Source organism: Acipenser ruthenus, chromosome 24, assembly GCF_902713425.1.
Source record: "Acipenser ruthenus chromosome 24, fAciRut3.2 maternal haplotype, whole genome shotgun sequence".
Lineage (NCBI taxonomy): Eukaryota > Metazoa > Chordata > Actinopteri > Acipenseriformes > Acipenseridae > Acipenser > Acipenser ruthenus.
The window spans coordinates 832,055-849,720 of NC_081212.1; the positions used below are offsets into that span (position 1 = coordinate 832,055).

The 17,666-nt window shown below is 41.4% G+C and overlaps 1 protein-coding gene across 4 annotated transcripts in view; it reads right to left on the minus strand.

The window, feature by feature from the left end:
- The window catches only part of LOC131700482 (seizure protein 6 homolog), a 129,520-nt gene extending 113,941 nt beyond the window's left edge, over positions 1-15,579 (minus strand). For all 4 annotated transcript variants that reach the window (XR_009308375.1, XR_009308374.1, XM_058997864.1 and 1 more), the window contains exon 1: positions 15,172-15,579. Coding sequence is in view for 2 of the 4 variants with exons in the window: in XM_058997864.1 (XP_058853847.1) it covers positions 15,172-15,256 (85 nt within the window). In the remaining 2 variants the exon portion in view is untranslated. The remainder of the gene's footprint in view (positions 1-15,171) is intronic.
- Positions 15,580-17,666: the final 2,087 nt, after the last annotated feature.

Sequence of the window (17,666 nt, forward strand, 5' to 3'; positions counted from 1 at the left end):
CATCTTTTTGATACAATAAGCACTGGCCATGAAATCTGACCATGTACAGGCAACCGTTAATCCATCCTGTCCTTTTCAAAAACCGACACGCGTCCCTTAGAGACTAGCAAAAGAAAAGAAATCAATACTTTCTGATTGGCTATGAGTCAACAACTCGCTCCCCTGTATGTGACTTGAACGGTTTGAAAGACCAAACCTCACCAGCTGGGAACAGGATAAAAGATCCCCCACAGCTCCACACAGAGTCGTGACTAACAGGTATCAATGTGCCGCCTTGCAAAAACTGTTTCGTCCATTCCACCCATTGCGTTCCTCCCTCTGAGCCTGCTTGAAAAGCCTGGCGAAAAACAATGTGAGCAGCAGTGATTGCAGAGAGCTTGAAGGGCTGTGTGCATACAGCGCTGCAATCAACTGCCAGGTCTCAGACAAGCCTACCGAGCAAAAGCAAAAGAACAGCAACAGTGTGGTATGGTCGTGCATGTAGTTCTGGCTATAACAATGCATGAAATGTATGCTGACATGCTCTTGTTCAATACACTCTGCTGTGCATATTGGAAAATGCTACCCACTGCTGTGTTATTAACGCAAACAAGGAGCTGGAAACGCTGGCCAATATAACAGCCACCATGAAGAAATCAAACAGTTCCTCTGAAAAAGACACTTTTGCTTTCAGACGGGGCTGGAAACTCTGGGAATTGTTCGATTGCGGTGGTCAGTGCACAGTGCCGCAGGGTTTCTGACAATTCACGAATCTGGGAAAATCAACTGAAAAATCAGCAGCAACGGCCAACACAAGAACAATAATCTGCATGTGATTCACCCCATTTCTGGGATAACCTGGAGCTGCGACCACCCAAATAAAAGGGCAGGACTTGATTGAAATGATCACAATTCATTGATGTGAATGGAAAAGCACAGCTCTCTCGGGTCATTTGAAAAGCTCCCAATGCGACTGGAGGGTGCAGGAGAGTGCCGCGTGAAAGCGGCAGAAATCCTTCCTGTCACTATTCCTGGCCTTTTCAAATCCTGACTCCAAGGTGCTGCGATGCTGCATCGCCGCTTCGTGATTAACATGGGAGGACCACAATGAACCTTTGAGACAAAGGAAATGTAATTTATACAGAGCTCAAAAGAGCACACTTCATCAAAGCGTGCCTCCGGCTGTGTTTGTAGGGGAATTAGCAGCACCAGTAATGGGAAGAGGAATGGATAACACAGGCAACGATGCAAATTGGTTATTAAGTGAGGCAAGAAGAATAGAACCAATTTGTTTAAATTTTACCCTTCCAATCTGCAACCTGTGCACACCTAACACTACAGTACGTTCTGTTTTTTATTACTGCCATAAATGATCATTGCAACTTTCGGAATTCTCAAGTGCAATCTCTCTGGGGTTCTCTTCCATTGGGATTCCAAATCACCAAACCTTTACTGCGTCACAGAAGACTGTTACCTCCTCATGCACTCCAGGCAGCCTGTGCTCCTCCCATGTTAGCTAGCAGTCGTGGCTTTAGGTACCAGCAAATAAAAAGTCACACTGGGATCTGTTGATATTGGATATATCCACATTATATTACACTTGGTTGATTTTAACTGTTATAATTCAATGCCACTGAATTCCATTGTACTGAGCACTGCGCATGTCCTTCAGTGTTACATTACATATTCTTTGCTGCCGGTCTGCTTAGGTCTGGAAGGGTTTCCATGGAAACCTTAGTGACTAATACAGCTCTCTTCCGATTTGATATATGAAATTAACAGTATATGAAATTGCTCACACTTGCCATCTCCTGGAATAGGCCCAGGCAGACGGTGCTCGCTTGCAGCATCGCTGTTCTAAAGGTTGTGCTCAGCCCAGAAAATAACAACTTTCAACATCTAGTGCATTGGATCTCTAAATCACAGCACTAAAAGCATGCTGTCAACCCGTACAGTGCAGGAATAATGTCTATATTTCCTCTGTAGTCATATTAAAGGTGACTTCTCCAGTTCTTTTGTTCTCTGATACAGTACAGATGTGTGATAGAGCTTCTTCCTCTGCGAATCTCAGACAGGCAACACAACTTTGCAGGTTCTGTATTTCTGTAGATTACCAACAACATGAATTGTACTGATGATGTACAGCTATCAGTTACTGTGGGCCTTCTCAGCAGCCCTACAGAGTGTTACTTCTAGGGTCAAAGGTCAACACAAGGGAACGATTTTCTCCTTGACGTCTCTCTTAATGGGGGTTCTCCTCCGAGGATGGTGTGAAGCACAGTGAGCAGCTGGGCAATTTCACTGTGATCGGATCTGTTCAGACCCAGAGTGTGTGAAGGTGACAGGATCAGCTCGCTGGCATTATTGCTCTTAAGCCTTACCTTGATTCCTGCAAGCCTCTGGGCTGGTTCTATCTGCGGATCTTAGCAATAGATGAATGACTTGACCTCTTCTGCTCTTTAGCAGCTCGCAATCAAACACAGCGTCAGACACTAGCTAGAGCTCTCATGGAATTACATCAGCGGCTTCTCAGCGTCCCTCCAGTGCACTCACTATCCAGACGCTAGTTTGCATCAATAACTGTCCCTATAAAACCAGAGGAAAAGCATGGCAAAGTGTAACAAAGCATAGTGAAAGTATGATAACGCACAGGAAAGCATTGTAAAGACCACAGAGGTATGGTAAAGCATACTGTATAGAACAAACCGCAAGGCAAACCATGGTAAACTATGGTAAATGCATAGTATAACCATGCACGAGGAAACCATGGGAATCAGGGGTATAGTTTGAGTTATAGGTTGAGTTAAACTATATGCTACCCTGTGCTCAGGGCCATAACCAGAGTGGATATTCTACCGAGGTCACACTTCAGCTTTCAAGCTCTAGCTGCAGTATTTACATGACTGCTTGGTATTTATTATTCAACCTCCAAATCTACGTCACACAGCAAACCAACAGAGAAAATGAAGGAGTCTTTTGTACTTTACCACAATTTTTACATGAGCATCACCATTGATGATGTAAAGAAACATCCGAGGACACGACCTCTGTGTCCTCATAGCTAGTGCTGTACTGCTGTATAATACACAATTAAAACATTACGATTCCTAGGGTCTGGGTGGAATACAAAACTGCAGGCAAGCCTGGGGTCCAGATTGTTTTGGCAAGTCTATTCCAGCCTGGAGATTTTTTTTTGGCTAGTTAAGAGAGATTTGTAGTTTCAAATTAAAAAGGACCATTAAAATGTCATTGCCATTCAAGCAGGAATCTTTCAGGGAGATTTATTAAGATGTGTTGTTCTTGTAAATTTGAAAGTCCCCGACGGTACGGTTCTGTGATAAGCCCTTTGTTCAGATGAGTGATGGCATTTCATGGCACATTTTAATGACAGTTCTGAAACAGCAGTGTTTGCTGAGATAGAAGTCATTAATCTGCGTCAAAATGCCTGGGACATGACTTCCTTTACTAAGACTGGACAGGTCTTCAGAGGGTCATTTCAATAATGATGTTCAGTAATATTTCCTGTTGAATATAATCAGCTGTTCAATAATTCATGGTAAATTCTGCAGTTATGCATTCGTATTGCCCGTCTCACCCTCTCGACCAGCTTCATGTAAAAACCAGCTCACTGGACCTGTCTCTGCCAGTCTCTGCCAGTCTGATCTGAAGAGATCAAAACCATTCCACACAGCACAGGTGACAAGAAACAAAAATACATTTTGAATTCTTGTTTTAGTTGTGTATATATCTCTTTTACCACTTTTAAGATAAAGGGAGGGAGGGGGGGGGGGGGGGGGGGGGAGCAGATTTAAGGAAACAATTTAGCATCTCGTCTGTTCAGTTTCCTCATCTGTCCAAGCAGGACTTAGCCAACATCTACTTGGGCCAGCGATTTTACTAAGCTAGTTAAAATTCAGCCTACTAGTTTTAAACAAATACCTTTTAAAAAACTGCTTCAAGGTCAACAAAGACAACCACGAAGATATGTATGCTGTGCAGCAGACAACCTTGAAAATAACAAATGAAAAAAAGCCAAGCGCCAACATGAAATCATAAAGCACTCCCTAAATATATAAAAGGGACCTTTGTTAGGTGAAATGCCATTAGCAATTCTTCTGAGAGCTTTCATTATGAGCCGGCATCAACAGCCCTTGTTTTAACACATTAGCGTGTGTGTGTTTGTGCCTGTGAGGAGGGGTGTTGGGGGTACAGTGTTATGCATTAGCAAATAACTATTTTCCAGTGACAGCGGTATAGATTTGTTGCCATAGAGACAAATGAATGTGCTCCTCTGTGCACACTGACTCAGGACGGATTTAAAAAATAAAAAAACGAAATGAAAATGTTCCTCTCGATGGGCTGAAGCTGTTGTGTTTTTTTTTTTTTTTTTTACTTTCTCAAACAGAGCAAGAACGTGTCAGATTGGGATTTTGAATGTTCCCTTACGGTTCCGCGGACTGTACATTTAGGAAACTGAAACAGCGTAAACACGCTCCCGTTATTTAATCAAGTGGTTTTAGAGTTCACTCTTGTATAAAACACAACCAGCTGAAACAGAACTTCAATGGCCGTGGTTCTGTAGTGTCCTGCCAGGCAGCAGGCATTAAATCTGCAAGGTGCGCGTGTAGTTAGGCGCTGGCGTCTGCTGCAGACACATGGTTAATATTCTCACAGCATCTACATGTGGACGTCCTAAACAGTCTGCAATCCAATTTTGTATGCCTCGGTATCTTGCTGGGGCGGCAATGTGCAGGGTGTTATCTTGAGAAGGCGCGCTGGTATCAATTGTAAACACTATGGCGGCAGGCAGGATATTCGGGAGCTGCAGTCAGTTCCATGATGATGCACGATACTAGGTGGCTAGCCTGTATCTCCTCAAGTACCCTGAGCTGATGAGACCTGCACTTTCACAGGGAGACCGCGAGCTTTCACAAACACGTCACCACAAAATCATCTAAAAAGACTCGATGCTCAAGTCACCCAGAATCTGCTTTGTGAAAGTGGTGTGACCTGACACTCTACTCGGATGCTTTGGCGGTCGCATGTTGGTCTTTAAAGCACCACTATCAGAAATGCAAATAAAATGATTTTTGGTGTTTTCTCCACATTGAGAACATCGTTTGCAACATCCCCTGTGAACATGGGAGTCCGCGTCTTTTATAGTACTAGGGAGCAATATTTTTGCTCTGAGAAAAAATCTAAACGTAGCCAATAAAAACAAATGAACCAAATCATGAACGGTGCCGTTGTAGATAATGTTGCCCAATGGATGAATTAACTTCTCCCTTAACAGCGTGTTTGTTTATTTACGCGTGCATAAAACACAAAGAGACACCTAGAGGCCACATTCTTTAATTGTGTTGGATTTATTTCCCTGACTCGTTTTTACAAAACCGCAGCAAGGATATTGAGGGTAACGGATTCAGTTCTATTTTTCATTATTATTATTATTATTATTATTATTATTATTATTATTATTATTACTATTATTATTAATAAATAATAATAATAAAAGAACCAGTCGGGGGACAAAAGGTTTTGGGAGCCTCTAGGATGCCTCATAGTGCATCTTCCACCTTTCCCCAAGCCCTCCTCTTCACAGGAGGAGAGAGGAAGAGAAAGAAGAACCCGTGCTGTAGTAACTGCCAGTCTATTAATTGAAATTCATTGCTGTTTGCAATTATCACGTCAAGAATGCAAAACAACGACTACAGTGTGGGGCTCCTGAGCTGAAATATTTCGAGTGCAAACTCCTACACGGTCTATCTGTCTCTGTAGGGCAAAAAAATAAAGTGGGAGTGTACAAGTGTTTCAGTCCTGACCTAGTTAGAGTTCTGGACAGAAATGATGCATCCGCTAAAACAGCTACATTGGCAAAGTCTCAGCTCTCACTATGGAGCCCAGTGGTATAAGAATCCAGTCACTGGTCACAAGGATGACCTTCAGAACTACTGTGGACCAATTACACCTTCTAGAGTTTACTAGCTCCAGTTTACACTCCCGTATCCAAACTCCTCTGGAACACGGGTTTGGTTCTGATAACCGGGTGTTTCGGATAATGCAGGTTCTGTTGCATGTGCTGGCAAAGGAAAGGAGGGCGCCTCAAGTGGCAAATTCAACCATTTTTGGCACAGGTCCTTCTGCCCGAGTTAAACATTAACATGCTGGTCATCTGCAAAGTGACTTCCAGCATTCACACATAGTTGAGGGCAGGTTGGAGAATGGATTTCATGAAATAAATCAATGTCTGTTATAGGAAACAGATGAGTCCTGGTGGAAGAGGAGGGTATGGGATGTATCAAAAACAGACAAGTGGCAAAGCACCAAAATAGTAAGGCAAACTCCTATGATACGGTGAAGGATTAGCCCCCAGTAGCTTTCCATTTGCACTTGCATTCAGAATTGCAAAGGCTTAAGAAATGTGTATTGTATGCAGGGTATTATAAACATTACACAATCACAGAATGGATTTCCTTTAAAAAAAAAAAAAAAAAGACCCTGAATCTAGCGAGCAGTATCTCCCCAATCAGTGTAGTGTACAGTGTCTTCAAGCAGTGGGTATTGGCTAACAAGCTGAAACAAAAACACTGCAGCTTGTTCTAGAAAGACTAGGGCGAGGGGTGTGTGTGTGTGTGAGAGAGAGAGAGTACTACTCTCTGATCTAGAATACCAAACAACCAAGCCTTTCTTTCACAACTCGTTAAGATTTCAAACCCAGAGCGCATCATTACCACATTTAAATTATACGTCCCGTGTAGCTCTCGGTAATTCATCTCCTGCAATCGGATTTGAATACCTTTTGCACACACAGAATGCACGCCGTGCACAAAACCCCTCTACCCGTCATCAATCAGCTTTTTATAGAAATTGAACTGCATACAGTAAATGTCAGGCTGAGAGTGTGAGCACGCAAGGAACAGACCAGGACCATTTAAAAAAGGCACACTGTCGCGCCAGCGTGGACGTTTTACAGGATTTGTAACACTTGGCCGGTGGTGAGTTCAAATTAAATTTTAAAATATATCAAATTAATGCATTAATTTTTTTTTTTTTTAAATCCATATTTGCATTTTTACAAACATGTCATTGGATTGGTGGTAGAACAGAATGAAGAGAATATTTTCATGGAGTTGACCATGTCCAAAACTATTATTCAGATTCAAAGTTTTGCTTAGATCTACTGACATCAGCATTCATGGTTATAGAGCTTTAATCTCATCCCATCTCACCACCAGGTGACAGAATCTGCATTCATTCTGAGCAGTGAGCAATCAGGGACTGGTGGGTAGCGTGTGCACTCTCAATGAATGATCTGTAGCTCAATAGTGGAGTACTGTATGTACCCACGCCAACTGTCTCTGTGAAGTGAAGTAGAAACACACAACACCACGGAAACAAAGAGAGCAGACACCCAATCAAGATGCACAGGCCGCCTTTCATCCCTGCCTTTGAATTGTCTCTGCTTGACCATATCCCTGCATCATTAGCTCCCTCAGCGACTCAAAATATGTTTACATTCCCTGCAGGTTTTGATGACCACCATTTAGAGAAAATTACTGAGGGGGATCTGTGCTTAGGTCAATATGTGCTCCAAGTAGCAGGGCTTTATACTAAACACATTATACAGATCATTACCTGCTGCCTTTGTGTGCAGCTTGAGAAAGCACAGTCGCCTCCTTGTTCCCCCCCTGGATGAAGAGCTTTCCAGATGGAATGTGGCACCGAAAATGAAGGGGAAGGACGGGGCGATGGGTGACTAACATCACAGAGTAGCTGCTCCTCTACATACCAAGCAGGTGCTAGTCCCAATTAGTAAGGTGTACACAGCCAGCCAGGCCAAGACACTTGATAGAAAACCAGCAGACTGTCAGAATGGGGAGGGGGGCGGAGGGGAGCTAAGCTGTGACTGGACTAATGTTTTGTTTCTTCAACGGCAGAATCAATAAACAACAAAAGAACTTCTTGCGTGGGAAACAGAATTGTTGTAGTGCAGTTTGTTTCAACGTTCCTATTAAAAAGAGAAATCCAATCTGAGTTCTTTGCATCTATCAACTTCCAGAAAATGTAGTAAATCAGTCAGCTACTCTTTCTAAGTGCCAGGGACCTTATTGGCTCATTGGTGTGTGTGTGTGTCTGTGTGTGTGTGTGTGTCTGTGTGTGTGTGTGTGCATGTGTCTGTGTGTGTGCATGTGTCTGTGTGTGCGTGTGTCTGTGTGTGTGCGTGTGTGTGTGCATGTGTGTGTGCGTGTGTGTCTGTGTGTGTGTGTGTGTGTGTGTCTGTGTGTGTGCGTGTGTGTGTGTGTGATTGGAAGGAGTTTTTTGTACCATAATACTAATTTGCAATTGAACAGGTTGAAACAACAAAAAAACAATTAGGAGGGTATAGAACAGCTGAATGCGCAGTAATGAATCTGAGGAGGACCCTGGAATAGGTTAATCACTAGTAATCCAAAAACAGGTGTCGAACATTTTCTATCCCTGCATTATATCATCATCATCACAACTCAAGAGCATGCCGTTTAATTAAAAGGGTTGTCCTTTTTTTCTAACGCCATGAAGCAACACTGATTGCAGCAGCTCGCAGAGAGTAAATTACTTTTCCCAGTACAGTCTGAGAGAGAGAGAGAGAGAGAGAGAGGGGGGGGAGAGAGAAATAACCTATTGCTTATCACAATAATGATGTGAATGTTGGTTGCATCGTTATAAGGGGCTTTCAAACAATCCTAAGTCAACATGTCTTGGATTGAAAATAAGCAAAGTAAACGGATCAGCGATTCCAGAGAACAAAAAAAGCATGCGTGCGAGGGAGCGAGGGAGGGAGGGAGAGTGTGGGTGAATTATTATTACATCTGAGCAGCTGGGTGAAGCAGTTTGTTTAAAGCAGAAAGCAATTCCAGTGAACAATTTTACTAAAGTTTATTTTTTCTGAGGTTTCTGAGGTATTTTTTTTTTATTTTTATCTTCAGCCAGTTACAGTACCAACAAAAGAGAACCATGCCTCTGTATGCACTGTGGAAAACCCTGTTAACTATTGATACAGAGCATTGGCTAGCCCTATGGAATACCCTTACAAGAGCACAGTCTTCTCAAAGCGCAGTGTAAGGACAGGCCAAAAATAAGGTCTGCACATTTTATTGTAGGTAAACTGAATTCTTACGAGTTCCCAGAATCGGGAGTTAAGGACTTCCGTTTCCTATACCTTGTGACATCATCAGTGTCCAGTGTTGCACAGAACAAATCCCCTCCTGCAACAGAGTTCTGAGGCTGTTTGGTACCCCATTCTGCCCAATACACGCCAATCTGAGGTGAAACATGCTTCAGCTTGATCTCTGGACATGCACACGTTTCTCATAAAGAGGATTCTTTCATTTCTAGAGTGGAGTGTCAAAGAAGAATGTACATGTTTTTAATGAGCAGAAAAATACTTCAGTGTAACACATTTACAAAGGGTTGGGTCACAGGCTCCATCATTACGAGGTCACCCCTTAAACAGCAGCACATCAAAACTGTTTTTGTTTTTTTTATCAGTTTCTTGGGGTTTCATAAAAATCCATCTTCATAAAGAGCCAGTCGGATAGAGTTTATAGTATTTTAAGAATTACTGTATCAGTTATTCATTATAAAATTCATTATAATTCATTACAATTAACTGGTCGGGTGGCACCATTTATACTCTGTGAATAAACGAGATCATTCAAATACAAAATGGTTCATAGTAAAGCATGAACTGGAGACTTTTTAAAATTGTGATTAATAAAAAAAAAACAGTAAAATCATGTCCCTGTGACGCACTGTAGTGACCTTTATCTGGGAGTAAAGATCAGCTGTGCGATTGTGACGCAGCGCATCTGCGATTCACCCACCAACCCCCCCACGGTTATACCAACATCGGAGTAAAACAAAATCTAAACAATGAGAAAAGAATAGAGATTATGACATATTCAGGTCAGGAGCTTTCTCAATGAATAGGAAAAAATAAAAAAATCAGTGTGCTGAAATTGGACTTTTACAATTTGGCAAGCTGTGATTCCTGCGAGCTGGCAGGAGATGTGCGCTTGTACTCATGGAGCCAAAATCAATTCCAATGCCAAGTGATTGACAACGTGCGCAGTCTCACAACCCCACCCCACCCCCTCCTCTCTCCACGAGGTTCAGGCTCTCCTCCAGGGAGTCATTGATCATGTGCGGTTCAGACACTGCCTCTGGATATCTTTCTCATGGAAAACAAGCAACAAGAGATGGATGACTTCTTTCTTTCTTACTGTACTCGGCTGTGTTTATTTGAGCACTGCAAACAACACTAAATAGGGAGATTGTTACCGTACGCATTCCTGTTTAAACATTGTCTTTTATTTGTTCATGTACAGCACACTCACTTCGAACGTGGTTCAAGAGCGTGGGAGGGAGAGGAGTCAGGCGGTTTCAATGCTGAGCGGGGAGATGAGCTTCAGATGCAGTCCGATTTAAGGTGAGTGAGAGGATGCCTGCCGGTGCATGTTGGGGTCACATTTTTTACAGCGCTCTAGTTTCAGGCCGGTCAATACTGGTCAATGTTAAAGAGCTGAAATCATAATCGTCAGAGCTGTAAAAGCTGCAACAGTGCACCTCACAGGCCGTTAATCTACTCCCTAACAAGGAGCAACGACGAACAAGGCTTAAGGGATCTTTGCAGTTACTCAAGATGCTATTTAAGGTAGTATTTGCAGACTCTTGTATTGCACATTCAGTGGGAGAAGTAATTGCACGCATTGAATAATTACAATGCATACAGCATCAGATCTTCAAATCTGTTACCACTAATACCTGGTTAACGCTGCAAAGGAAGATCTCTTTCTTTCAGCAATTCAATTTTAAAGGAGGAGCGTACTGTAAGTGCCAGGATATGATATATTACCAAAGTCAATCAAATCAGGGTTTAAGAGAGAAGTGCAGTGAAGGGTAACTGTACCGGGGTGGGAGGGGAGGAGGGTCTCCAAGGAATGCACTGCAGGAGCTAGGCCAAATCCTGCAAGATAACCACAGCATTACTCCCATCACAGAGCACTCTGCTGGCTGAGTTCAAGGCAAGGGGAGGTGCAGGGGCAGGCTGGATTGTGAATACAGGTGACTCGCTCCCTGCACTGTGTAATAATGTCAGGAAGAGGGTCACGGCATGCCTGGAGCAACAAGAGGCAGTGTCTCCAGTGGCACAGCGGGGGCTGCCTTAGTTAATTCAGTAACTACTGTAAGCAGGTAAACAGACACTCACAGCCTGTGATCTTTACCCTGAGGAGCTCAGCTGCTCAGCCCAGACACAGTATGAGGCCAGGCCTCTCCAAACCCAACTGAAAAATGATATGCAAGTCCTTTACGGTGCCCACCTAGCTAAAATATAGTGCCTATTTAGCAGTTTTAATTGTGAATTTTAAACGGGTTTGCTTTTTGATTCAATGTATCTTTATTATATAAGTTAACAGTGGTGTGCATTAGTTACAGGAGCAGAAGATGCCTGATACAAGGGCACACACTGGAAGTATTGGAAATCTGTGAATCCAGAGGGAAAGCGTTAATGAAAAGGCTAAGCCGTTGACACAAGCTGTGATATTAGTGTGCTGTAACACATTACATGTGTCACACATATATAGTGTACAGTCTCCTGTATAAACAGCCAGATAAGAAAATAAATGCAGCCCTGGGTAGATACATTGCATTACACTGTGTGTTACTATGCAAGTGATTTTCATTAGATTTTCAGGGCTTCTTTTAAAGGCAACTCATAACATAGTCTTTGCCTCTTTGTATTGCTTTTACCTCTTTTTTATTATTTCAGAGGTTTCAGTTTTAACACAGAAAGCACAGGCTTGCCGATTTTGAAAGCAGCTACCACACGGCTCAATTGCACAGCAGTCTGAAGCTGGATTGATTGAGAAATTGCCAACACATATATTTTAACAGATTATTTTTTTTATTTTTTACTTTTATTGGATCTGTGGAGCAGAGAGAATAAAATGTTTAAAAAAGACAGTTTTGTACTAGTGCAGCATCAGTGTTCCCTTTTCTCCCCCACTCTCCTATTGCAAGCCTTGGATAATTGCAGTCCACACTGTGCACGTTAAAGGTTACTGTCTTACTAAATATGAGTTATATTCAATTTGCACTGCAGTCTCATGCTGGGAGGCTGTTGTTTTAATTGGCCTGCAATTTAAGGAACACAATATAAACAGGCTATGTGCCATCACTGGGCTGTTGGTTCTTTGTGTACAATTAAATACAGGGCAATGCACGAGACAACAGGCAATTAAGCTGGTTGTATTCTCCCACTGCTTACTTGATGAATCACAGAGTACAATACAGCCAAGACATATTATAAATAATATGTGGATGGTAGTTGCAAGCAAGTGAACCATGTTGCCTTGTAGCAGTAACATTACCTCAATGGTAATAGGGGTGTTCTATCTATGTTAAACTCTTTGTCGTCAGTTGGCAGGAGTGTTATGGATTAATGCACGCATTCTCCATTTTAAAGATCTGGTTTGGGCACTATATGGAATAAATGGAATAAGAAAAAATATTAAAATAGGGGGAGAAACAGCAAAGAAATTATTATTATTATTATTATTATTATTATTATTATTATTATTATGACACAGACTAGTGTGTCTCAATGTCAGTTTTTAACTTAAATGTAGATTATTTTGTGAAAGAGACTCAGAGTAAATAGACAAGTATCTTTGCTGCAGGGGCCCAATATATTTCTAAATATCCTCCCCCTGACTTGTCTATAATAATAATAATAATAATAATAATAATAATAATAATAATAATAATAATGTACTGAGTGTTGCTCAAGGGTTCCACATATGAAGCATCAATATATGGAATGAATTAAGAACCCATTGGATTTATTTTGAAATGTATTGATGTGCAGGGTGTAACCATTCTGTTTAGAACCCAAAACAAGGCTCTGTGGGAGAGCTCGAACGGACAGTAAGGTTCTACATGATATAGAACGCCCTGGAAACTCCATAAGAACCGAATCAGACATTTCAAAATCGGGTGCATGCAACAGGTATGATCATAAGAACAGTACTAGCAGGAAGAGCAAAGTGTTTGATTTATTCTGAGATGCCGGCACTCATCCCCGTGGACTTGCGTGCAGACTGTCCGTTAATAAGCAAGCCTTCAGCCTTGTGGTATTTATAACCCCGTTCTCTATAGGGTTGAACTCAGTGTGGATAAAGCCTTGCACCTCACAAGCACTCAGCAACATCACACTGCATTGTTTTATTAGCATGGGAGCATCGTCGTAAATCACACTGCGTGCTAACTACAGAATACTAATTATAAATTCATATAATATAATAAATCCATATACTATCTCTAGACGCGTCACCTCAATTCAGAACCGATGTGTTGCTTGTTAGATCTTCATAATCCGAATAGATTTTAAATAACACTTTAGCCTTTCAATATAACCTTTTCTAAATAGCAGGCTTGTATTTTTAGCATACGAATGTGTTATTAATAATATCAGAAATAAAAACTGGACAAATGCAGCCTCCACCAGTAGTTAATACAAATGCAGCCTCCACCAGTAGTTAATGCAAATGTAAAATACAGGAATGGATATAATTTATTATTATTGGTTTCATTCTAAAACGCTCGATCGTTTCTTTCATGTTTCATGTTTTTAATTGTAAAAGATGTTCATGTTTTTCCTTTCTCGTTTGTAAGATGGATGGAACCCCCCGCACTACTGCATTTTCCGTTTATAAAGTGTTCGCTCCGGGCTCGCATCTTCAGTGTGTCTTTAGGCATCTAAAATACACATGTATGGTTCCATCTGCTAATGCCTGTTTTTTTAGTTCAACATTTAGCAGCCGCGTGCTACAGATTGCTCGTCTGAAAGACATTCCATTCAAGGCTGACTGTTCTACTTCACGTGCAACACTATCACACGAGCTTGCACCCAAACCGTTGCCTTTACAAAATGCATTTAACACCATCCGCATGTATAACGATGCCTACTAAATGCTGTTTACATGCTGGATAGCAACGATGGCCCTTCGTAGATGCATTTCCATGAGACACGTTTTTAATCAACTGCTTTCGGATTACAAACGACACTCGAGCCCACGTCCTGTATATCTGACACGGGGAGCGTAGAATAAGGACCTTATGACTGATTGTACTTCTGCTGGGATCAAAAGCTTCGCCTGGTATAACCTCTTCGGAAAGACTATTGCAACAACAGCAATGTGGTGAGGAGCGGCGCGGCTGCTTCGAGCTGTGCTAAACCGAGACTCAGGAATACGGTCCGGTTTGAAAAAACAGTCTCCGTGGTTGCGCAAATCTTAGGGAACAGCTACCTCTGTTGCTTGCAACAACACAAAAAAAGAGTTCTAGATTTTTGTAGAGGTATAAAACTAGATTATATATATGCGATGCACAGAAAGCTATCGTTAGCCGTGCGTGGCTCGCGGTACCTGCTGGACCCTCTAGAGAACTTTGAGGAAGTTACTAGCGTTCTGTTACTCTTATACCGTCACTTTAAGTTCGAGCCACGGTCTGACACAACAGCAGAAAATGTATCTATCTATCTATCTATCTTTATATATATATATATATATATATATATATATATATATATATATATATATATATATATATATATATATAGCTTGAAGGTATACAGTAATCGATTCCACATAGTGACAGAGGAGTCAGAGAAAGCATTACACTTATGAATTACATTACTTCAGTTATAATGGATGATAAAGTGGCCTTTCGTTTCCTACACAAAGAGACTACTGAGATTAAGTAATTATGAGTTGCCCTGAGCGATACTTTACTGAGAGATGAGGGGAATCAGTCAAGCAGCTCCCGTTTATAATTAGACTTCTGTGTTTTACTTTAAGCAGAGGAACCCTTTTCTTTGTGGGATGGATATATTACAGCAAAGAATACAGCGTTCATTGTACTTGCAATGCACCGCCAATAACATACGCAGGCACAACTCTTAGAATACATCCGTATGCTTGGGTCGTGTATCCACATTAACCCGCTTTGTGTGGAATGAAGTAGTGCAATCCGACACTAATAAAAGTGTCTGCAAAACACAGACACACATCGCTACTCAGCACACACATGCAGTCTAGCTTAAAGCAGACCGCCCTTGCTGGCATCTACATACCATTTACATTGAAATCTTACCTTGACCGTAAACCCAGGTTTGTAGGCAACCCAGAATCAACAGCACAGCATGCATCGTAAGCCGGTAATCTCTCTTCGTACACATGCCTGCTTCAGGAGCTTCCCGTCATATAGAATTGCGTCCTTCTTTTAAAAATAATAAAAAAATAAAAAATACTTTATTAACAAACAAACAAAAAAAACACGAACGTAGGAGAGAAAGACAGATTGAGTCAGTCACTCGCTGAGCGATGTAAGAAAACAAAGAAACATCGAGAGTGTTGGTAAGCAAGTCCGAGTCGGCCGGCGAGCACTGTTGTAATTGAATCAGCTGCTGCACGGTGTAGAGAATGTTTAATTTGAACGCTTCTAAGCAGATTGCTGGTTTGGAATCCTAGCAGCACCTTGAGCAGTGAGCTGGCGCGCTCTTTCAACACCAAGAACAGCTCCTAGCGTCAGCACCGGGGATAACTTCAGCACCACGGAGAGTTCCTACCGTAAACAACCTAATACTGCGCCGCCATGCACGTTTATATCCGCGTTTGCAAACATTGGGCCTTAATCACAATGCTTACTCAGATTAATGGTGGGATGCATTAGTTTTTTAAATTATATTTTGATGAGAAAACTAGAAACATCTAATTAATATCAAGTTTAATTAATCAAAAGAGATGGATTTGCTTTCACTTACCCTGTAGTGAGCTTTGAGAAATCCTCTGCATGTCCTAACCCTCTGCACCCTTGATTATTTTAAGAATAACTGGTCGGTTAAAACAACACTTTATTTTTTTTAATTATTATTTTTTTGCGTAGGCTCGTTTGGATTGCACAGATCATGATTATTATTACAGTACTGTTAAGATTATTATCGACATGCATTGCACCATAATGCAAATGACGTATTAAGAATGTAGAAAATGTACTATTTCATTTGGGGAATAAATAAACAGCTGATTCCTGAAACCATAAAAGCACCTCTTTATAACCAATGTGTTTCTTGCATTAAGGACGATCATTACCATAAATATTCATATATTAAATCCAATATTTCCTGGTACATGCTGTCATGCAGCTCACTCACTGATATGATTGGTTGTAACCAGTTAAAACTATTCTCAGCTCTTTTCACTTGCAGAGCAATCACATCTGTGAGGGTCAGTCTGATGACATATAAACCACCCAGGAATCCTTGACTTATCTACATCCAGGAACTACTGACCCCTTCATCTGGGAAAGAGCTGGATTGAATACAAATAAAATACAGCAGGGCGGGACGCCCCACATCATTTCCTTGTTTATTGACATTCCAATACATTTCCAGGGAGGCTGAAGAACTGTGTTTTCAATTATAAATCACATAGTGACAGCTTTTATTAAGAATGGATCAGAACTCCTGCACATAGATCTTGTTCATAGAAGGTGCAGCGTTGTTCCAAAATCACACTTTCTGTTTAGAGTGGCAGTTCCCGTGGTTTATAATTAACGTGTTGATACTGCGCAGTTGAGCTCTTATTATATCAGAAATAATTCTGCACATTTTGAGCAGCCAGTTTTGCTTCATAGTGCTCTCGTCCAATTATAGATTCAATCTATACAATAAGAGACACCCTATACATAACGTCCATTAAAAGGCTTATTTGATGTTAACATGGGTGTTTGCTTTCGCAGGATACAGAATTTAATTATTGTACTAGATAAATGACCATGGCAACAGTCTTAAGAGACCACTAAAGTAACCACTAGAAGCCCATGCTTACTGCACTTCATTTATTTCAGAATCTTTCTGTTGGCTTTACAAGGCCCTGTGTGGCCAGAGATCTCCCTGAATTTCTGATTTGCTTTGTCCACATATCCCTGAGGGTTGGAGTTGAGATGCAGGATTACTGACAGGCAGTGTCAAAAATTCACAGCCCACACTGCTGCTGCAGGGCATTTTATCAGTAGGACTCCATCCCTAGTGGCATTAGAATTCTCTTCCCCTAACAAAATAGATTGAAATGCAGAGACCATATGTATGGAGGAGACAAATGAATGATCTTCATAATTTGAATAACAGGTCTGAGTCCATTAATCCCAGTCACAAGTTAAATTTCAAACAGACAGAGGTTTAATGGACTTCACCACCGGTAAAGATCATGCGGCAAACAAAAGAGAAGTTCTGTCTACTTAATGACTTTTGAGCTCCTCTGATGTTTTTATAATTACCGTCATTAAACTGGATTGGCGGGGATGTAGCGCTTGGCATTCACTATCGTGGGTTATTCATTGGAAAGCCATATAGTTATAGGTCATGCACATTCAAATCAGGTGCTCCTTGCAATTTAAATGGCTGCAGTGTAGATGTATAGTGTGGTATACCATGGTAAGACCATAGCAAAGCATTGTGAAAGTATGGTAAAACAAGCAAGCATGGAAGAGAACAGAAATCTGCACTGCGGTAGACTTTTTCTTCGTAATACAGATTGTTCGATATTTTCCCCCTATTTTCTCACCTAATTCAACCACAAGTCACTTTC